This window comes from Myiozetetes cayanensis, unplaced genomic scaffold (assembly GCF_022539395.1).
Source record: "Myiozetetes cayanensis isolate MyiCay16 unplaced genomic scaffold, myiCay2020 scf6-25, whole genome shotgun sequence".
NCBI lineage: Eukaryota > Metazoa > Chordata > Aves > Passeriformes > Tyrannidae > Myiozetetes > Myiozetetes cayanensis.
Genome location: NW_026087853.1, coordinates 53,313,356 through 53,336,730, shown reverse-complemented (window position 1 = coordinate 53,336,730; position 23,375 = coordinate 53,313,356). Strand labels below are relative to the sequence as shown.

General features: G+C 43.2%; 1 protein-coding gene across 7 annotated transcripts in view; it reads right to left on the bottom strand.

Annotated features, from left to right (window-relative positions):
* Window positions 1–23,375, bottom strand: part of TEAD1 (TEA domain transcription factor 1) — a 157,843-nt gene that overhangs the window by 10,897 nt on the left and 123,571 nt on the right. For all 7 annotated transcript variants that reach the window (XM_050335493.1, XM_050335491.1, XM_050335495.1 and 4 more), the window contains 5 exons: window positions 22,983–23,117; window positions 22,746–22,792; window positions 21,850–21,911; window positions 19,759–19,883; window positions 7,828–8,001 (listed from right to left, as the gene is read on the bottom strand). In XM_050335493.1, the coding sequence (XP_050191450.1) occupies window positions 7,828–8,001; window positions 19,759–19,883; window positions 21,850–21,911; window positions 22,746–22,792; window positions 22,983–23,117 (543 nt within the window). The remainder of the gene's footprint in view (window positions 1–7,827; window positions 8,002–19,758; window positions 19,884–21,849; window positions 21,912–22,745; window positions 22,793–22,982; window positions 23,118–23,375) is intronic.

Sequence of the window (23,375 nt, the reverse complement as noted above, 5' to 3'; positions counted from 1 at the left end):
TTCCCCCCTCCTCCGAAAAGGCACTGCTGTGGCTGTGAGAGTTGGAGGTGCAGCTTTGAGTGGGAATAAAGTGATGTGTTATACACAAATACTCTGGGATTCAGCTTTAGTTCTTTACTACGGTATTGATTCCAGGGTTTGTGTCTACATTTTAGAAAGGATGTTGGAAAATTGGAAAGTGTTCAGAAAAGAGTTACAAGAATGATTTCAGGTCTGGAAAACATCCTTTGTAGTGAATGACTAATGAAACTCCATCCACTTACTTTTTCCAAGGGAAGTTTTTCCACAACTTTGTCATAGCCTGCAAGTTGCTACATGGGGAAGAGTCTTCTGATAGATTAAATCTTGCAGAAAAGGACATTAAAAGGCAGAAAGCTAAAGCTGTGCAAGAGTAAAATAAGAAACAAGGCAGGGGCTGGTTGGATGCTGGTTGGATCAGGTTGGTCCCTGATGGCAATGGAACACTGGCATAATTTCAGATGTGGTGGAATCACCACTACTTGGGGTCTTTTTTAACCAACTAAATATCTAACTGAGAGGGATGCTCTAGCTCGAGTAGGCTTATTGTCCAAAGGCAGCCATTACTTAGTGAGGTTCACTGCCTGTATTACAGAACAGGCAAGGCTAGATAAATATTATAACAACAAAATTGAAATACAGGAATTTATCTTATTAGCCTTCTCATAATTTCCTTCTTCAATGATCCCTGTGAAAAACATGACAACAGCAAAGCTTCTGGAGTGCTGTGCTTGCAGCCTCTTGTGCAGCTACAGCTCTGCCTCATTATATCCTTGGTGCTCTGTCTCTAGCTGCTCTCTTGCATGTCAGATTCAGGTTGCAAGTCTTCCTGGGCTGTAAACAGCTTTTCCTCCTGTACAACTGTTCTCTGGCTCTGGAAACGGGTTGGTGAGCACTGCTGCAGCAGACACAGATAAATAACATTTTGAATGGTGCCTTCAATTATACTGGCATGATTTCAAATATTATGGCATTTCAAACATTATAAGCACGTGTGATGAACTGGAGTCCATTTACTCATTGAATTTTAAAATACAAGATCAATACAATTTAGGGAAAAAAACCCCAACAACTTAAAACACAAATGGAATTTACTTCCAAGAGTAAAACTCTAATTTTGATTTATTTCTGAGCACTAAGTTTTATGTTAGCTGAATGCATTTGGAGGTGGGAGAGGCACTCAGCTTTCTGGCATCCTCTCTACAGCATTTGTGTAAGAGCATGATTATTTCATTAATAAAGCACAGCTTGTCAATGGGTAGCACTGGAAATATTACATATTAAGAGCACCAAGTGTTCAGCGTGCTGCATGGAGAAGCCTCTGCCAGTGTGCTGGAGCAAGCAACTAAACAGAGCTGGCTGCAACCAAAATAAAAAGTACAAATAATAAATCAAAATATCTTCCCATTCCTCTCCCAAGGGCTCTCAGGCTTTGTGCTACGGGCAGGGGCAGAGGGTAGAGCACTTGTGTAATAATAACAGCTTTGGCTAACAAAAGAGCAACTCCAGCAAAAATTGCTGAGAAGAGTCTAAATCCTTCCTGCTGAGTAGAAGGAAAACAGCACCTATTGGAAACAGTGGGATTTGAGGAGGGCCAGGACAATTTACACTGGCACTCGGTGGTTAACATTAAACACTTATTAACAACGTATAGGTTTGAACAACTGCTGACTGTGGGGAGATGTGTTACTCATATGACCGCACTGTGCCTCCCCTCCTCCTCTCCCAAGAGCGATCAAAGAGCAGGGATTCCAAATTGTGAAGCAATTTTTTCCAGCGGGAGCATCTGGGCCGTTGGCACGTTTCTCCGTGCGTTACCCTGCAGCTCAGGAATTGCGTCCAGGTCTGCCACATGGTTGGGCTTGTGATGGACAGGCCAAGCTGTTCCGGCTTCCCAGCTGCTCAGCCCCTTCCACTCATTATCCGGCCCCCAGCGCTAATGCCCTCGCATCAATTTGTGAGGGGGTCCTCCTCAAGCACCACGTGAGCTCCCTCTGCAGAGAGGCTTGTGATGGGGAAAAGAAAATGGATGTCTGCTTTCTCCCATATCTAATTTGTTTTGCATACATTTGCATGCTGACCATAGACCCATTCACATCACAGGGCCCGTCTGTGAGCTGCAGATCATTTGCCAGTCAAGCTGGTGAGTACGTGTGTGTGTGTGTCTGTGTGTGGAGGGAAATCCAAGATTCTGGATTATGCAATATAAATTACATGTAAAAATAGAAAGGGGAAAAAAAAAAGGCAGTAGCCACAATTGTGCGTGTGTGAACGAAGGGCACAAAGAATCTCTGCACCTTTTAAGACGGCTGGAGGCACATGGGGATAAATTCAGGAGGGGGTGGGAGGAGACCACAGGCACAAGCCATTCTGAACACTGATTACATGGGTAAATTGTTTGTTCCAGTGTATCACAAAGAGAAGGAGCATTATTTTTCATGCCACAGCTGTTTTGAATAAGAATGGGAATAAACTTAACTATCCTCCTCATGTTACTTACCACTAATTATGGCATATATTTACATCCATAAAACAGTGAAATTTTGGGAGACATAATTTAATGTCCTTTTATTGTGTAGATTCCTTTATTTCCATCCCACATTTGAATTTCAAAAATGTTTAGGACTTCAAAGCATCTTTAAAAGCTTGCCCTAATTATAATATGCATTACTTTCTAAAACTCCTAGTTTGCATTGCAGATTCCTGCAAATAGGGGCATTCATTTTAAACATCAATTAATATCATCCACACATCTTCAGATTGAGTTTGGGTCTTTATTTCAGAGTTGTGGTGAGCTCTGACTAAGCTTTTCTCAGTTAGAAGAATAGTTCAAGCTAGTACAAACATTTAAAATTAAGTCAGTGGAATCAGATCCATAGAAAGCCTGACAGCCCAACATTAATTTATATCAGTTGTTTTTTTCTTATGTCATCAATAAGAAAACATCCTTTCTCCTTTCAGATATATGATGAACTAGCACTAGACAGGGCGAGTTACAGAGCCAGCAAAGCAGGGACATAAAGGCAGGTACAGATCCTGCTGGGATCCATGGAGATGGATCACAACAGCAGAGTCAAAATGAAGATGTTTGTTGGAGATGTGGCTGAGAGGCACTGGATTCAAAAGGGAGGTGGTGTGAGTGGGACAAACAGACCATCAGCAGGAGGGTGGAGAGCTGAGGGGCAGAGCACTGGGCATCAGCATGGTGGGCCAAGAAGGCAAGGCCAGCAACAGCGTCTTAGACAGACATTTTGGGGTAAAGCTGGAGAAGCAACTGAGCACTTAGTTTGAACTCTTTTAGGAGGCCTAAGTGTATTGTTTAGCATCAGAGAATTTAAGAATAGTAGTGAGTAATTAGTGGGGCCAGCATTAGATATAACGTGAGTAGAACTTTAACCAATAAAAGAAACCCATAGACAACAACCCATGTGTTGACTTAGCTTTTAGATAGGCTAATCAGAACTTCAAAGACCAGAAAACTTTGGGGCTATTCCCAAGTCACAAAAACAGTTTAAGTTCAAACTAACCAAGAGGTTTGTTGATGTTACTCAGTTTAGGGTTAGATTGCAGGTATCATACCTGGTTGTTTTACATAGATTGGTCTTATTTTGCTAGTGACTATAGTGAGAGAAGCAGGACCGTGCATCAACCTGCACCCAGGGAAAGGTTTCATCTGTGGATATTCACCAGCCTTCTCTGAATTCTGCATCATCAGTGTTCTAGGACATAACTTTTACATTAATTTAGGAATATTTATTTTCGTTTTAATTTTATAGCCCTGTAATCTCCAGTTGTCACACAAACTTCCTGTGCCATATCATTAGGACATTGTTCCTTATTTACTCACTGTGCTGAGTGCACAATATACCGTAAAGCTCCCACTATGTTACTGTAATTGTCTGTCTCTGCAGTGATTTCCCTGAGCTCTGTAGTTCCCAGTGACTGTCTGGGGTAAAAGAGAAGAACAGTCACTGCATTCAAGGTGCAAGACAAGGACCAGGGAATTGCACCGCAGGGCTGTAAGGCTGGGTGTTTGAGGTGATGTATAAGGACCTCCTGCATTGTTAGGTAGGAAGAGGCCCACAGGTGTGACATTCAGGTGTGTCACAAGACTGAGGTCAGAAGCTTATCCACTCCCAACATCAGGTTGTATTTCACATGAGATACAATCTGTATGAACCAGTAAACCTCTGCAAAGCAAAGCACACTTTGCTTTGTACTCTGTTCCGGTGCAGCCTTGTAAAGTCAACTACAAAATTGTCAAATGTCTTCTTGGAAGACCTCAGACATTTCCCTCCCACTTTTTTTTGTAATCAAACATTATTACTGAAACCAAGAAAACAGGGAAAAACATGCTGCTTGAGAAGCCTTAAGCAGAACTAAATGGGAAAGAGCAAGGGTAGTAGCTCTTTCCAGATACCAGAGCTCATCTGCTATCTGCTTTAGTCATCTTCAATGCATGTACTCATCTGTGGTCTTCCTGTTTCCCATCTTTCCATTCCTCACTAGATTTAATGTCTGAAGAAAATACCCTTTGTGCTGAGACATACCAGCTTCTCTTAAATCCATTTGCAGGGTCACTATCCCTTCTGGCATCAAATTCTCACCTTCCCTTTCAAGCTTCTCATGCCACAACAAAGTTCAGACCCTGTTTTCCTTGCAATGGTTCTCCTCAGAGTGCTTTCACACCTGTACTTTTTTTGCCCAACCAAAATACACGTTCTTCTTTTAGCCACATTACAATTAAATTCCACCAAAACCTGAACTGCCACTGTCACTGGTGCCACGATGCACAAGCTTACAGTGCTGAGCAAACTATTGATTGCTAAATGATAGTGAAGGAGTATAACAACAGAAAGGATGGGGAGGGGGAAATGGTAAAATAAATGGTGAGTGAGAGTATTGGGACTAAGAAATAATCACGTATTGTGAATAGAACCTGGAAGAAGGAGGTAGCAGAGGATGAGAGAGTTGATACTTATTCAGAAGCAGATACTTAATTCAACCAAAAATTAATCTATTTTCCTATGAATAAACTTGCAGTTACTAATCAGGTAAAAAACATGCCAGCTTTACCCTGGTGATGTATAACTGTTTAGAACAGTTTTTCAATACTCCCCATAAAAATGGGAACAGCATCCTTTTTGCTGAAGAAAAGTCCTTTTGGTGTGAAAGAAATAAAGGATGGTGAGCTGCCACTTTAGGATCTAACTCTCATGACTAATTACACAGCCCTCCTCTGTTTTTCCTAGATATGTGTAGGACTGGGGGGTGGCACTCGTGTGAAGTTTATTCCTGGAAGAGTATTCATCATGACTCTTGCCACACTCAAACACTACCCCAGGCAACTCTCTCTGCCTCCCTCACATCATGAGAGAGAAAATCCACCAGCCTATCTAAAGGTCATGGCTCAGGAAGGCGTTCTCACCACATTTTTAATGCATAACTCAGAAGGATGTTAGCACTGTATGTTTTTTAATCTTTAAGTTAATACAACACAGAATTGTATTAAAAGACCATTATGTTGGAAGGCACAGTGAGGTTAGGAAATGTTGGATTGAAGTTGCCTGCACATCCTGACTGCTGAACCGTATCATGTCACAGTCTTTAGCTACACAACTGCACACTCACCCTCTGAGCATCTAGGCAACATTTCTTTGTCTGTATTATTCACTGTAGCCCAGTCCCTGTTTCCTGAATACTACACAAACCTGTGGTGAACACAGAATTATTCATTTTATAAAGGGTTTTTTTCATGGCATGACTCTGATTTGCCAGTGACCACCAGAGGCAAAACAGGTGGTATTACCCCCATGTTACAGATGTGGAACTGAGGCAGGAGTGTTAAAAGTGTGTACTGCTTGTAGGAGATGAAGCAGAGAAGGCTGGCACTTGAATTTTCAAAGTCAGGAGTACAACACAGACCTTAATGATCCAAAGAAGATCTCTCCTGGCTTTAGACATATCTTTGAGCATTCAGCATGCCTGAAAATCCCTTTCCACATGGACAAAAAGTAGAACATATAATACCTCAATTACCATATCACAAATCTCTGCTGCGTCCACATCTAGTATAAAGTCTGAGGCTTATCATTCTCTGTGGGAAATCAGAATAGGCAAGTGAGGTGACATTCATTTTTTGCCAGAGGGTTTCACAAGTATTTATTATGCAAGGTGGATTGGTCCTCAGTTCAAGCCAAAGTTTTGCAAGGAAATGTAGTTGGTGGTCACAGACCCTTCACTCCAAGATCTATTCCTCTGCAGCCAGATTTCTTCTGCCTTTGCATTTGTCCTGTTCCCACCTCTCACATACCTGTTTCTGCTGTGTGACTTCATCCCCATGTTTCCCTGCAGGATCATTATCCCAAATGCTCTCTCTTCCCACTGCCTCCCACTTTTTGACCCTACATTCTCATCTGCCTGTTCCATGTCACTGATGCCTGCTGTGTTTCAGCTCCCACTTCTCTGCTGCCACCTTGTCCTGGCCTCTTTGCTCAGCCAGCCCTCAAATACTTGGTCTACAGCTCCCATGCCCAGTTTTAAGTCCCATGAATTCCTCAGTGGGTTTCTTCTGCAGTCCAGCACGGCCCCTACTCAGTGGTTTAGCCATTCTACACCCAGATTTGAGAAAAGAGAGTTTACCTCAATCCAGTTTCCAGTTCTAAATCTGGTCCCACAGAAACTCTTGGAAAGATATGAAGTCTGGGGTATTTACAAGGTAGAGAGTATTTCAAGTCACATAGGTAAACATCAGTAAATCTGATCACAAGTAGTGGTTCCAGATCAACTTTTTCTGGCTTCAGCCTCAACCTGACCACTTCGCAATTAAACCTTGAATATGTCCCTTTGACTGAGGCTTTAAAAGACAAATTTAAAATGCTTAGATGATAATTGTTGCTATGAAAAGGAGTATACCACAAAAAGATACCCCAACAAATTAGTGAGTACAAAAAGCTTCAGCATAAGCATAAGGTTCAATCTACAGATTTGCTGATCCTTTTGGGTGAACCTTTTAGTAGTTTAGTGATGGACTAAACTACTGTTAGGCTACTGGTTGGACTTAATGATCTTAGAGACCTTTTCCAACCTAAATGATTTTATGGCTCTATGACTGTATTGCTAACATAAGTCTCGTAAATACATGAAGAAAAATCTGATGTATCAATGAAATTTATCACAACTAGATCAATATACAACCTGTTGGCCCTCCATTCGTATTATTTTTTCACTCTTTCTCACAGTTGATATGAACAGATATAAGCTTTGGAGAAGAGTCCCATGGCTGACTAACAAAAAGGCAAGGGGAAAGCAAATGAGTTGTAGCAAACAAACAAGTAAAAGGTTTAAGAAAACCCCTGGCATCTTTCCAGGCTCACAGTTGTCGTGCTGCATGCTCAGTTCAAATCCTCCTTGGTCCTCTCTGCATAAGGGTGGGCTGGTGGTAGGACTGATACTTGCACTACTTGCATTTGGACTTGAACCTCTGAAATGCTAAAAAGCAGGCTCCATTCCTTTGCCTTCCCTGCTTTCCCTTGGACCACTAGATGGCAGTTCCCCATTTCCAAATAGGGGCTCTTGGTACCTGTTTGCTCCTGCCCAGCAGCTGTGTCAAGCAGAGTGGAGGCACATCTGCCTTTGCTGCACACAGTTCTGGGGAGCTGTCAACAAGAGTGGCTCTGGGCCAGCGTCCCACCTGAAGGGTAAACAGCTTTGCACTCGTGCATGGCAACAGGACAAATTTCCACAAAACTAAACACCAAACACAGGCCTCAGCGACAAGAGAGGTCCTCCACATTGTGTCTTACTCACCCAGAATTTTACGAGGAAAAAAGCGTTCTGAGGCCCCTTCCCAAACAGTTCCTTTAGACCGCCCTTCTTTTCAGGAAATTTGTCATAAATCTGACGAATGTCCACCGATTCAAGCAACGGGTCACTGTAAGAATGGTTAGCGTGTCCAATGTGTACGAAGAGGTGCTTATTGTACTGCAAGAAAGAAACAGGAAAATCAGTGCTGCAGGAAAAGAACAGAGGTTTGTTATGGCAGGGGTCTGTGTGTGCTCTTTGATGGATTAAATGACTCACACATTACTCCTGGGACTGTGATTTTCTGCAGTATGATTTCCATGAACAACTTCAGTGATTGTATCACAGACCTTTGTGAACAAGGGGTCAGCAGAAAAAAGCCCTGTGTCCCTACTGCAAACCCCAAAGCAAGGCCATCTTCAGGGGGGTAATTTACACTGAAAGACCCAGGGGCAGCATGGTGATAAAAAGCCCTTCGCTGAGGATAACAAGATGCATATGCTATTGAGGAAAGCCTATTTCTGCCTCTTTAAACAGTGGCTTTTAATGTCCTGTGACCTCAAAGCATGAATTTCTGCTTGTGCCACAGAGCCTACACATACACACCTCCTGTTTATCTATTAAAAAGCCCCAAACCTCTCTCTATAGCATATGCTAATGCCACTCAACTAAAAGAGATGAAAGGGATTTTCTTTTAGCTCCCGAATGACAGTAACAAGCAGACCAGTTACTCTGTGTTGCTGTTCCTATGGAAATGGTCCTCATTGTATGTCCTCCAGTATTTCGACCCATGTAATATTAAAGAGCCAAACTTTTACCTCTTCCCTTGGGAGCTTGCTCCATAGATGACAATCTCTGCCAAAATACATTCAATTTCAATTTCTCATTTCTTAATTTCATCCCATCACACCTCATTACAATCACAGGAATCACCTTGGCAATGCCTTTCCTGCCTGAGGGAAATCCTTGGCCCAGTGAAGCCAACAGCAGCCTCCTAAGGAGTCCAATATGGTCCTTAAGGGGCTGCCATTTCTCCAAGAGCACCTTTCAGCACCCAGAATGAAAGTGGAAGGATGAAGCCTAAAGACCCTCAACCAGTCAATCAGCACCTCCCATGTCATGCGAGCACAGTGAAGGAGCTCGAGTGGCAGGATTAAACACTGGGAGTTTTAACCATGCAGATCACAAAACATTTTGCTAACTCAGTTAAAGGAAAGCTGATATGCAGTCAAGGAACACTAGAAAACCCTGTCACATTGAACAGATGCTGTATATAAGGGGCTATTCCCAAAAGCTAAGCACAAATAAAATATTTAAAACCCCAAAGCAAACCTCATTTAAGCTATTTTGTTTACAATGTACCTGCCGAATGAACAAATTGAAATGATAAATCTAAATGAATTGGACAACCACTCAGAGTCTTCCTTCAGTGTGAGCAGAGTCTTCTCTAGCAGATGTCCAAAACTCTGGGGAAAAGGAAATAGACTGGCTAGATTTCTGCACTTAAGACATGAAATTGAAATCTATTAAAAAATCATCTAGCACAGTGAAATCTGAATTTAGAACCAGAGAACACTCATTTGTATATGCCAAAAACGAGATACAGTCCATGTTTTTTTACAGGGTTGTATTTCTTCTTTTTAATTTTGTGGAAGGAAAAAGGAAAGTGTAACATCCTATTAAGGTGTTTGCACAAGCAAGTCAAAATCTGAGATCACTGATTCCACGGATTTCCCTTGTAGTGTCTTTCAAAGAATGCCATCCCAGCAGAAAATGTGCCCAGCTTTTAGTTAGTGCACGTGGAGCCCCAAAGGGGCAGAGCTGACCCAAAGAAGCTGTTTCTCCCTTGAAGAGAACAGGCATGGCAGAGAAATAAGCAGGTGACTGGGAGCTGGATGCATATTCACAGGGGAGAGTCTGCCAGCATATCCTCCCCCAGCACTGGTTTTGCTTGCAAACTAAACAGGGCACGGGAACTCATTGTACTAGTTGGCAACCACGGGTGCCTACCACAACAGTGCTCCTGGTCAGTTCTAGCAGGTCACTTCAGCCAGCAGTGGTAAAAGTGGACTAAGGAGAGATTTTAACATGAGAAAACAAAAAAACCCAAATAAATGCAAAGTAATGGGAAAAAGCACCATGGCTCCAACTTTTGGGGTTTTGACACATATTCAGCTTGCAGTGCTGCAAGTATAGAACTTAAAAAGTCATATTGAACATTTCTTAATTGTCTTGCTCACTACTGAAAAACTTAGATCTCAGTAAAATGTATCAGCACGCCAAATATCTTGGAACTGCCAGAACCACTAGAAAGGGAGTCTGCTCCTCTTGCTTTCCTGAGCTACCAGGGGTGAAGTGCAGTAGGACAGGGCATGGGCTGGGTCCCTGAACAAGGCTATCGATGAAAGTGTATCTGCATTCAGGCAAACATCTCCATTTTTCAAGGAGAATGATGAGAATTCCCCAGCAGAGATAAGCACTTCAGCCTACTCAGAAAAATTAAACTGAAGCCTTTCCCTTCCCCCAGCATCCCCACAGCCTGCCTAGGCATGCCCAGCAGTTGTGCTCTCCCTGGGGATGTGAGATGCCCCCAAGCATCTCTCTGCTCTCTCTCATTCAGAGTAAGGGATTAAAAAAACATCCCCACCATTAGAGACTGGGTCATTATTTATTTTGGGATTGTTTCCTCTCAGCCTTTTCTGCTGGAGTTGTTCCACGTTGTACAAATAACCGCATTTTCATAGAATTGAGGGCTCAGATTGTCCTGCGACCAGGAAAGTGTCCTCCTCCCCAAAAGGGTATCTCTCTTCCAGGCCCAAAAGTGGCTGTGGAGTGAAGAGGGAAGGGGAAAGCTGCGTTTTACAGTTTGGCAACTGCAAGTTCCCAAGGCAATTCATACACTGTAATTTATTCTGCAAACCAGGGAAACATACAAATTGCTCAGTATCCAAACTTCAGTAAAAGAAAACATATTTATTAGGGACATAGAGCATGAAGTCTTAATACTCTTTAAATACGAAAGGACAGTTAGAGGCAGCTGCAAAGCTACCACAGTTGTCTGCAGAGCTCGCCAAAGTACCACGTGCTGCTGCAGCAAAATTTCTGAGAGGGTACAGTGGGACAGATGGTATGACATCACCTGACAACATTCTTAGGACAGAAATGTTTATTTTGATATTGCAATGTGTGATTATTTTTCTCCTTATGTTGCTGCAATTCCTATGCTAAGTACAATCATTACTAACCTAATTAGACATGGCATATTCCTACGAACTAACAAACGATAATGTGATATTTGGAGCAGGATAAATTGATACTGAAATGATCCCTATCGTTTTTATACAAACATGCTCCGTGACAGGAATTGATGCACAGATAAGAGCAAAGAAGCTAAGTTTTATGCCTGTATTTTTGAGCCCATTAGTGTCTGGAAAGCTTAAAACCATGCTCATTATATTGAGAATTCACTGTTGTTTTAGACTGAGTATTCCAGAGTCATTGAAGTACATTAGGGGCTGAAGAATTTACTCATGCTACAGCATTTAAAGGATTTGCATCTGGCATCAGGGCAGTAAGGTGCTTTAGGTGCTGTAGACCACGATAGGTCAAATCTTGTATTTTCTCAGGAGAAAAACTACACAAAAATACAAAGAACATTTTCAGCTCTCTCTTCCATGTCTGCATTACACGACATGCCCTGGAGATGGCTGCCTCTTACTGAGCTCCTTTTCTTAAAAAAATTCTAACTATCCAAAGAATGCAGTAAAGCCATGAAATATGACTGTTGTCAAATAATACCACGAGAAAAATTATAATCCACTTAGGAATTTAAAAGAACCAAGACAAATTGCCAATGGCAGGGGATGCAAGAATTTAAGCTGGTGCAGAACAAAGACAAACCACCTACATCTGTTTTATCAGCCAGCATATATATTCGTAACAGCTCCTTGCACTTACTTTCTAAAGCAACAGCCTTTTTGGTCCATGAAAAGCAGGCTTGCAAATTGTAACAGATCCCTCTGCTGCATCCTTGTGCTTGCCCACACCTGTGGAACTAACACCAAGGCTTGACAAGCCTGTATAGGACCAAGATTTTTATTAAACAGCATTGGCCAGGATGCAGACAGCAGTGAAGCCAACCCTCACATGTTCCTGGGGCAGGTGAGCTGCTGCTCCTGTCCAGTGGGGCTACACAACCATGCAGATGAGCACAACGGGGGGTGATGGCTCCCCAGGCCCTGCTGAGGCTGGGTGACATGGAGGCAGGTGGCCTGAGAGAGACCACCTGTTTCTGCTCACGGACACAGCATCTGACTGCAAGGGTGCTGCACCCTCCTGCTGCACCCAAAGCCACAGCCATGATTTAACCCTCCCAAATCTGACTTCTCACACCTGGAAGTCATCCCCACACCCGTGTGAGCTTCTCTGCAAACTCCCGTGTCCCTGCAGTGGGACCGAGATGGTGGGATGTTGGACCTTGCGCACCCATGGGATGAAGGAGCAGGACAAGGAGGTTGCAGCATGCCGCCACCTTGTCTGCCCTGCACAGCTTCATAACACCGCCCTGTCAGCTGGGCTGCTTTGTGGGATCAGCGGATTCTTGCAAATTTCTAGCACAACAACCACAAGGGTGAGGCCATCTGTATCATTCCTTGCAGCAACAAATCCCTATGAGAAAATATCATTGGGAGAGGCTGGCACCTTGAACGGATTGTAGTCTCCTGTGCCCAAAGAAACTCCACTACCCAGAGAAGAAGTACATTAAGAAGGCTCTGCTGCAGGTCTTCTCTCCCCCTGACAGAGGGACAACCTCTCAGCTCTCTTTGGACTGGATATATTCCATACTGGAGGTCACAAGGAGGGACAGGTAAGCGGAAGGCAGGTGGAACAGCCTGATCTCTTGCTGAAATGAGAGCAAATAGCACTGCCTGGCACTGTGCAGTGGTTCCCTCTGTACCTCCACAGACTGGTCCAACCCATCTTTTAAAAATGTACCTCTGACTGTGCAGCAACTGTGCTTCTGGGGGATAAAGGAGCCACATGGCTGAAAACCAATCCGAAAACCAATCCCTGGCATATCAGCATTCTGCATGCAGCTCTAACCTGCACCCTGCCCAGCCTCAGCTCAGCTGCCTCACTGTATCTCATAAATCTAACACTCTTTAATTTCCTGCTGATGTAAGAAAATCACTTGGTCTGCCAACAAGTTTTCCTATTTCTACCAAAACACTAGTACCTGAATATTTAATTTCTGTTGCTGTTGTCCTCCACTGAAGCAGATTGGGAGTTATAAACATGACATTTTAATGCTGTAACTGTACCAACTACTGTTGTTAAGGTTTTTAACATGTTCATGTGAAACGTGAATTGAACTTTTTGTGCTAGTATGCCACAATACAATTGCATGGTCAACCTAGTCTATCATGGACTTCCACACATTCAGACTCCTGCCTGGATCTGCACGGGGATTGAGTCAGAAATGTGAAGTAAAAGGAGATCTTTGGCTACTTTGCGGCTGCAGAAATGGAGAGGTAGGTGATGGGGGAGGGCAGTTCCCAGCCCTAATACCTTAATGTTGCCCAGCACTTCCCAGGTATTGCCACAGGAGTCCTGGCGTGAAACTGGGAGTTGCTGGCTAGGCAAGGTGCTCACATGTTTTCATCAGCTTTCCTGCAACAGTGAAGATGCATCCTTCAGTTCTGGCCTGTCTGATTTGAGACCCTGTGGTCCCAGTTCCAGAAGTACCGAGTACTCAGATGAGAAAATTATGCTTGACTATAGGAAGCTCTCAATAACACTAAGTGTTCTGCAAAATCAGGCTCATGGCAAATCAAAGGGGACCCTCAAAATCAGTGTCCCATTCATTCTTTTGCACCTGAACTTCTTGGTTTGTCAATTGTGAGTAATAATGCTCCTTCATCTAGAAAGACTGCACCAGTACATCTGTGAAATGCAAATGGAGGGAATTACTAATTCTGTTTGGAGGAGAGGTTAGACAGTGCACAGCCAGCAGGGCACGGGGCCACGCATTTCAACAGCGGCAGAAAACAAACTACTGAATAGTTGCTTATCAAAGAAGGGCCATCTACATCTACACAGAATGCAGCAGGAACAAATAAACACGTGAGCATGTCATTATCTACTGCTTTGCAGAGCAGACAAACAGGGACACTTCCCAACTCCTGAGAGCCTGACTTTGCAGCTGGGCTGGGTAGTTTTGGGGTGGTTGTAGGGGCTGGGGAGCTGCAGTGGGATAGGCTGCAAAGATGTGGGGCAGAGGCACAGCCAGATGCAAAACCCTTGGGGCTCAGCAGGGCATGAGGAGCCACAGCCCACCACACTGCCAGTGCCAGCCCAACCCAGCAGCCCCTGCTCCTCCTCCCAATGGGAACAGCACCACACTGTGCCGGGCCGTGGGGGGCAGAGACCTCCCCACTGTGATGACCCCCCCTGATTTTATGGCTCTCCTGGGTTCATCACAGGAGCTGTGTGTCTGGGCTCTGCTCCAGCTGCCCCACAACTCACTCTGTCCCTCCTCCCTGACGTCATGGCTCCCTGGGCACTCCCAGTAGCCTGTGTAATGCCATCTTGGATACTTTGGGCACCGAGCTGGAATCCCACAGGGCTGGGCAGTGGCAGCATGGGGACTCACTGAGGGAGATCCCATTGCTGCCACCGCTCCTCCTCAGCTATGCAAAAGCTGCACTTTGATTTTTGCTGGGAAATTTCTGGCAGCAGTGGTGGGTTTTGAGAAAAGGGAGAGCGGGCATGAAGGCAGCAGTAGGAGCACAGCCTTTCCACCCGTGGGCCAAACAATAAATGGTGTTCAGTCTCCCTGTCCACTTAACTGCACTCTGACTCCAGGACCCTCCCTGAAAAGTCCATGTCCTGGCCTACAACTGGGCTAGGGAAGCTGGCCCAGGACTTCCATCATGTCTCCATGGGATCCTGGGGAACGCTGCTGGATGGGAAGTCTGCTGGACCCCTTTAAAGTGATTTCTTGGCACTTCTAACTATAGACACTTAAAACCAAACATTTTAGAGAGTATGACATTCGCATCCCAGGGCCAGCACGTAGCTCTCCAGCACTGCAAAATAAATGATCCTTGCACTCAGTAAAACTACATCTGATTTCAGATTGAAATGACCTTAAATCCTGAGTCTGTCGCTCCAAGACATTCATCTTAATGTGGGTTTGCTTTCTTGTCCTTTCACATCACAAAGATGCTAAACCAAGGACTTCCTTATGACTGAAATGCTGAACTGCTTTTTATACTGTTTACAGGGAGTAGAGAAAAGGATAAACAATGCTTGTAACAATGGATATTGTTCAAGGATGGAGGGCTTCTTTTGAAACGATCTCATTTATTTTTCATCACTTAGGTGGTTTGATTAACTTTGGTGAATTTTACTGCATTTGGCTAATGATGGCAGGCTGTTTTTATGGCCCCTTGAGCAATTGCTTTCCCTTTCTGGTTCTCAGGCACAATTCCCCCTGGGCTCACAAAGTCCTTTTACAACAACAATAAAACCTGAATTAAAACATAAAGAATATTTTATTTCTTCACCACTTTTTAAAATACATTTTGAAATTTGGACCTAACACAATCTGACAGTTTGGATAGGAAGACTAATAATAAAAATGCCCAAAAGACATGTTCTTTATAGCCCTATATAGATATTTAAAATATAAAGCTTTCTGAAGTTCTCACAATTGAAATAAATGTGATAGCAAGACTGAGAAACCTCGAAAAGGAAGAGAAGAAAGGACTTTTTTTTTTTTGGCTGGTGGTAGGGTTTTTTCCTCCAACTGAAAATCAAGCTTGAACATATATATATATTAATTTGAATTATTCTCATTTTAGTGCTATAGTCTTTGAATTTTATATCTACTTGTGTACCAGTCAATTGTTTAGATCCTTTCCAATCTACTAGCATGTTCAGTCTATATTTGTTAGGGAATAAATTACTTGGTTTAGGCATTTGTCCTGAACTTTCACAGAACCACTACAGTAATAATGGAAAGCCCCCATTAAGGAAAACCTGTCTTGGAAGGAACAGACGGGCACATAAACTGCTTCATCTGTTGAGAATATAGTTATATAGGGTAGGCAATAACTAAAGGTGACTGAAACACCTTGATTGGACCTAAAAGGGTAACTTCTATGCACCACTTAGGAATTATACTTCAGCACAAAATGCCACAGGTTGACATTTGTAAACTGAATTGATTTTCATTTAAAAGGAGGAGCAATTTCACCCATCCTTAACCGCAGAGTCAGTCTTCCAATATTTTGCAACTCTGCCATCTTATGTTTCCCAGACTATCTTCTGCCATGCAGAGTTACAGTGAGGGTTGTTTATTGTTCCGTTTCTTTATTTTTTTCTTTTATAAATGGAACAATTTTGTGGGTAGACAAGGGAAAAAAGTCAACAGCCCCCCATAAGTGACAGGACTCTGTGGAACAGATTTTGGACTCAACAGAATGCCCACTCTGAACTAAAATGACTGCCTGACATTGAGGGGCTTTTGTACTTTTAATCACCAACTGCCATTGGAAGAACCCCAGATATGTGTAAGGCCCCACTCCTACAATGAATTCTCCGTGGGTGGACCTTTGTGCCCATGCACAGCTCCCATCTGGGAGTCACTACGGGCAGACAAACCTAAATTTCTAATGGCTGTACAGGAATATAGACTGCAAGGGGCCTCCCAGGATCATCAAGTCCTGGTCCCAGGTGCCATGTCAAATAAGCTTTTTTCAGTAAACTTTCAGGTTACATTTTAAGGTGGAATTGGTCTATTTGCCCACACTACTATGAGGTTTTCTGGCCTGACTTTGGGTTGGGGGAGAGAAGGAGGAAGGGTCACTTTTTTAATTAAATGTTGGAAGCAGATTTGATCAAAATAATACTTTATGTAATGTTCTTTAAAAAGTCAGCAGTTTAATGAACCTATAACTGTCTTTTTTTTCAGAAGATACAAGAGAACTCTTACATGGCTCTTGTGTAGCAGCGTATACATATATTAATTTCTGAGGTCAGCAAAGGCACAAAGAAGATGCTGCAACCACAGCACGTGCCTACATGACTTCATATGCACATTGTGCAAACACATATCTCACCTGCCTTGATTTCATTATTTAAAAAGTAATAAAACCTCATCCTTTCTATGCTGTGCAAACCATGTCTGCAAGAAAATGTCTCACCAACACAAAGATGTGCAAATTTGCATTTTCTGCAATGACACTAAATAAGGCTGGGGATTTGCTCTCACCTCCAGGGAGCACTTCAATGCTTGTTGGAAAAGTCTGTGCATTGGACATGAGTAAGGCAGGCAGGAGGCACAGAGCTGTCCCTGCAGTCGTGCACCAGTGCCTCTGCCCAGTGCCCCTCCAGCAAATATCCCGCTGCCATTGCCCTTGGGAACTGGTCACGCTGCCTTGGGGTTTTATTCTATGCCCTCCTTTAAGGTCCAAATAATCAAATTTACTTAATTTGATCCAAACAACACTTCCCCTTCTCCTGACTCCCCTTTCCCAGAGAGTGAATGGTGACACAGTGCCCATGGGGACTCATCCCTTGGCTCCCCACAGCACCTGCCTGCACGGTCCAAGCTGTCCCCACACAATCCTCACATAATGCTGCCCCACTGCACTTGCAGCATGGGTGTAAAGAAAGATCTAAACTGGGAATTGATTTTTCTTTGTGTCTCATTTTTGCAGTGTTACAGCATACAAGTAACTGTTTTTTTAAAAACAAGTCTGGATAGTTTGATGCTCTTGTTTGTCTTGTAAACCTCACTCATAAGTGCTCTGCATTTAAAAGGTGGGTTTCTCAGTAGTATTCTTGCAAGCTGGGACAAGCTCCAGTGGGCCTCTGCACCCTCAGGAATTCCAAATAATATTAGTTTACTCCAAAAAAAGGCTTTACAGTATTTGTGGGGCCGTCCTGGGTAACATGTTTCTCTTCAGGCCTCTGCTCTTTCCCTGCAATGCCAGTGGATGTGTCACATTCCCCAGAGCCTGCACCTGCCTGAGGAATGGGAGCCCCCTCCCATCCCCAGGCTGCCAGCCCACACACCGCATGTGAGCCCAGCCAGCCGGGCCTTCCCACCCCAGAAGAGCGGGACACGCAGCTCCTGCCCCGCCAAATCAGCACCTTCTCCCTTTCGGTCTGTCAGTCGTGTTGCAAATATGTTCATGTCGCTCAGCTGGTTCCATGTTGCAGACACCAGTGGTGTGATGGGCCACGTGTGATCTGCTGTCAGTGTACTCGGTCTGAGGGAGATTTTTCATAGGGAGAAAGACACGGAAGCTGCTCAGTTGCTGAACTCCTCTTTACTCTCTTTTACATAAAGCCCCGAAGGAGGCTCTAAACCCATATAAGCCCATGGGTTTTGCATATAGTTTTGAGTTATAAAAACCCATGGAAAAGGGATAATTAGGTGGTACACTGGCAAAACAGTAAATCAAACTGCACTGAAATGCCATTTCATTCACATAGAGCACAATAATGCTGAGCGTTACACGGCCACATCCTGTTTTCCCAGTAACCTCGAGGCACACACATACACACACATACATCCTGGAGTGCAGCAGCCTGGATATGGCAGAGCCCGTAAATCAGCAGGACACGTTACACTGGGTCAGTGAGCCAAGGACTCCGGAACCTGTGTATTGATAAGGCTGACTGATGAGAAAACCTAGATGTTGTGTTTCTGCATCAGAAACACAAACTGCTGTCTGGATGAACTCGGGGCTTGGGCTGGAGAAGGCATTCTGGATTAGTCTGGAGGACACTAAGATGGAGCTTTAGCCCACCAGAACCACGATTGCCATGAGACCACGGGAGTCAGAGCCATGGGAAGGCAAAGGGATTCCAGGGAAACCATGCAATACCTAACAGGTAAGTGATGGGATAACCGTACCTGCTGCTAAATATTTCCTCCACCTCAGAGTTAATTCAACCAGGCAAAATGTGACAATTAGCAAACCAACACTGCCACGTATTTAGTGTATGAATAACTGAGATATGGTGTATTTTCACTGGGATATTTCTCTGCCAGGAGCATTCCTCTGTTGTAAGGTCTCCGGGCTATGTCTCCAATCCCCATTATGCAGGGTAAACACTCCCTGGATAACACTCCTGGCCAGAGCCCATGAATGCTATGGTTTCCAGTGCCGAATTATAAAGAGGAAATGACAGCTTCTCTCTGTTCCAAGCTACTGTATTTTACCAGGAATCTGAGCAACAATGGTCTGTCTATATCACCCATTCATGACAGTATTTGCTTTTCTGAAGTTAACTTAGCAAAAATTCTCAGGTTAGAGCTGAAAGAAGTTCTTTTGATTTATTTGTGATGCAGTAGAGACAGTGCTAGGCTACTCACAAATGTTCTTGGTAAATATATGATGATTATTATCAAGGTTCAAGCCCCACTGGAGTAAATGAAACATCACAGCCAACTTCATAAAACTACTCTTGCAGGTATAGTGTGCAGACTAAAAATCGAAACAAAATTAAAAACTTCCTTAAAAAAAATTTTTAAAAAATCCAATATGCACACTTTCCTCGCAAGTCCTTAATTTTTTTTCTGTTGGGAAATAGATTAGGTTTTAACTTAGAGTTCAAGTACTGAATTCTTGCCAGGAACACCATGCAATTTGGTACACCTGCTAAACTAGGTCAGCAGTGAGACAAGCGCCACAGAGAGCACTGCCTGCTTTCACAGAGGCCTCTCACTGCTGTAAAATAGGGAAAAAGAGGGCAAGAAAGGAAAATACAGTCCTGCAGTGAAAGGAATATTACACTGAGCAGCAGCAAATGCAGAAACACCAGGTGTATTCCATCAGACTTAACCCTGGAAAGCATCCTCCCAGGGTGGGGAGCAAGGGAGCACAGCTGGAGATCAGTGGACACAAAGGGAACACTTACTGATTCAGGATCCCTCTGCTGTTCAAGGAAAGCCGAAAACTCCACCAGCCTGAGCTTGGTCGTACCAATTGATCGGCCCTGCCACGCAGGGACTGAGGGAGCTGGAGCTGATGTAGGTTCAAATCCTGAAATAAAGGAACCATTTTCATTAAGAAGTTGACAATTCCTCAGTTTATATTTTCTCAATTAAATATAATTGGGAATTATGCACATAGCCCTTGGATATTTATATTAACTTTAGCAAATAATTAAATCAAAATGGGCTAAAACTGGAAAATCTCAGAACAATATGTAGAAATAGAGGTTCCAACCCAGCAAGCTAATAATGAAAAGATATACTACTTTGTTTCCTTTGGGCTGTAACTCAGTGTAGAATTTTTGTTTAAATTATATACTAGATTATAGAGATCTATAGAGACCTCACCTAGACTTACAGCTGACCAACCCTTCCTTGGAAAGTGGCGTCAAGACTCACAGGAGATATTACTGACTTGTGAGTCAAGAGGACTGGTCTCCATTTCTGGCTCCTAATGTGCCACACACGTTACAAGTAAATCACCTCTCTTTTTGCCTATTTCTTCTGCCACTCTCAATTCCCCTCTCCTATTTAGAGTACAAGCTTTTCAAGGCAGGGACTGTCTCTTACTATGTATTTGCACACTGGGGCTTGACTTCTTTTGGAGCTTTTAGGTAGCATTATATTACAGCTAATAATAAATAATTACTGTAGAGAGCTGAATCATACCCTAAAAAGAAAAAGAAGGTTTTCAAATTGATAATAAAGAGAGAATGGCATGATCTAGATAGAGAAGGGATGCTAACCAGCATCTCTAATTCATCTCAAGAGAAGGAGTAAATGCTATCTTTTGGTCCTCATTGTAGAAAATTAGATGAGAAGGAAAGAAGACAGCAAAGGAAGAGGGAAAGGCAGCAGCTCAAAGGCAAAACTCATCTTGGGAGAGACACAAGCACAAGGAAGGCAGGGGAGAGGGACCAAAGGTAAGAGAACAAAGATAATCCTGAACCAGGCTGAGAACCACAGAGAGGCCACAGTAGCGTGTGCCCATATCCCATAATGAGAGGGTGGTACCTGACCCCAACCCTGAAATTTAGGCAGTGAAGGTGAGAGGCTTGTACAAAACAGGGAATTATGGACTGGTTAGACATGAACAGGATTCTAATGAAGCAAAATCTCATGCACCAGTTTTGACTGATTTAGAAATACTGATAATCCTATTCCGAGAGAAAATGTTGAAGGATAAAAGAAGACCATACATTGCCTTAGAAAATAATGTTATAAATTAGGAATATCAAGAAAAAGGACATAATCATGAATGCAGAATGATAGCTTTAGTTTTAAGCACTAAATAGCAAGTCAGAAAATAATAAAGAACGGGGTAAGAGTCGAAAAACTGCAGCACAGAGACAGAAGGATGGTGTCATTTGGCAAGGGAGATGTAAAATGAGAGATCATCTGCAAAGAAATAATCATCTTTCCTGAAATTAGACATGAAACCGACTTGGGAAAAGGAGCAGGGAAGTAGCCATGGGAAGGGCTTGACTTGATTTGAGCAATGGAAGTCAGATCAAAGATTAGGCACTTTTTAAAGTACGAGGTGGTATGAGGCAAAGTGGTACGAGGCAAAGCAGGACCTTCAAGAGGGCAAGAGTTATAAACAAGCAGATACATGGAGATGTTTTACACTTAAGGCTAAACATATATGATTTTGGAAGGGCTTTTAGGCTCAGTTTAAAATAAACTAAGGTGTATTCTTGTTACATAGCTATTAAAAAAGAAACATGCAGCATATTACTAATTTTTTATAATAATTCCTACAATACTGAATGCTGACTGGCTATCACGTATCACAACTCCTTGCACATGTATTAGTGCTTCCTACCTAAAAAAAAACAAGCTCAATGATTTCCTCTAAGATATAATCAGATAACAGGACACTGGTATTGGTGTTTGGTTTGGCTACAGGGAATGTGAGATCAGAAGTAGTGACTCTTCCTGTGTCAGAAATTAATACATCACATTCAGTACGAAATTCAAGTATTTTTAAGGGAGAGGATAAATTGAAGGATTACCTGAAATGGGAGCTGTGACTGATGGCTGTATAGGATAGGCCTGCTGAACGAATGGCTTTACACTGGAATAAAGAGTTACACAGAAATCACACACCATGCTATCCACAGTAAATTCCATTAGAGTCACATAGTATAACAACATAAGTGGTTAATGACCTTTACCCACAAACATCTCTCTTCCTTGCATAGCATATTTAACAGACAGACAGCAAAGAGATAATAGAGAGAGGGCGGAAATGAGAATTACACCCAACACCTTAAAGCGAGGGGCTCATCTGCACTGAGTCATGCAGCGGGAAACCTGACCCATCCCTCATAAGGGTCACAGTAGCCATGGATGGTGACTGCTTTGACTCCCAGTAAATCCAGAGGATACTGAACCACAGGGACACAAACACTCCCATGGTCCTTAATGGAATGAAGTGAGGAGAAGCTGAAAAATAAGGCTGGAAAACATTGCTCCAGAGACCATGGCAGGGCAGAAAACGTAACACTGGCCAGAGGGGCCAAGGCCTCCTCCTCCACATGGTGCTGAAACCCCACTAATGGCCTTCATGCAGGAAAATAGGTCCCCCTTGCTTCCAGCACTGCTGACATGTTTAAAAGTGGATGGAAGGACTTGTACTGGAAACTTCTTCACCGACAAAATGTTACTAGCAGCTTCCCTGGCATTATCATTGCATCTCACGGTGCAACAGGAGAAAAAGGAGGGTGCCCATCTTACAATTTTCTGAATGTGAGTTCACATCACTGTAAAGATTCTTTCTTTCCCTACAACTATCTTTATCTCCTTTTTGGAAAAATTTGCAAGTTCTTGCTTCCCTGGTATCTTCTGGCACAGTGCACAAGCCAGCCTCGCACTGCATAAAGAAGCATATTTTAATTTTCAGACTTACTCTTGTGAGGATCCAGGCTGCCCCGTTTGAATCATGCCCGGCCAAAACTGAAAGAGGAAAAACAAACAAACAGACCCACAGTTGTTCTCTGTGTTGAAAGATTTTGGATATTTTTGAACAAGCATGATTCCTTTTGTAAACATAAGTGAAAGCATTAATCCATTCATTCCGCCTTAAGTTCTACTGAACATTATTAGAGAACAGAGGGATTTTTTTGGGACTCAGCTAACAACTTACCCCAGGTGCCCCAGGAAATGTAGGACGGGGAATTCCTGGCAGGCCCAGCTTGTTGTGAATAGCAGTAGCTGAGACTATCTGAGCTGATGACATTGCTGCCATGTGCTGGAGTGCTTTGTCCTTTGCTGTCTGATCCTTTAATATGACAATTACATGGAGTCTTAAAACATTTGGCACAACAAATGATGTTAAATAACTGCAGCTATAAGCACATAACTAAAAACTTAAAAGCCACACAGAAAATGCAAAAATAGCAAACCATGCAGGAAAAAAAAAATACAGCACGGAGGCTAACACTCAAACTACCTCAAGGCAAAACCTCCTCTCAGACATGCATGGTAGACCTGAATTCTCACAGTCTGCTCTGCCAACACACAGGAAGCTCTGGGAGAG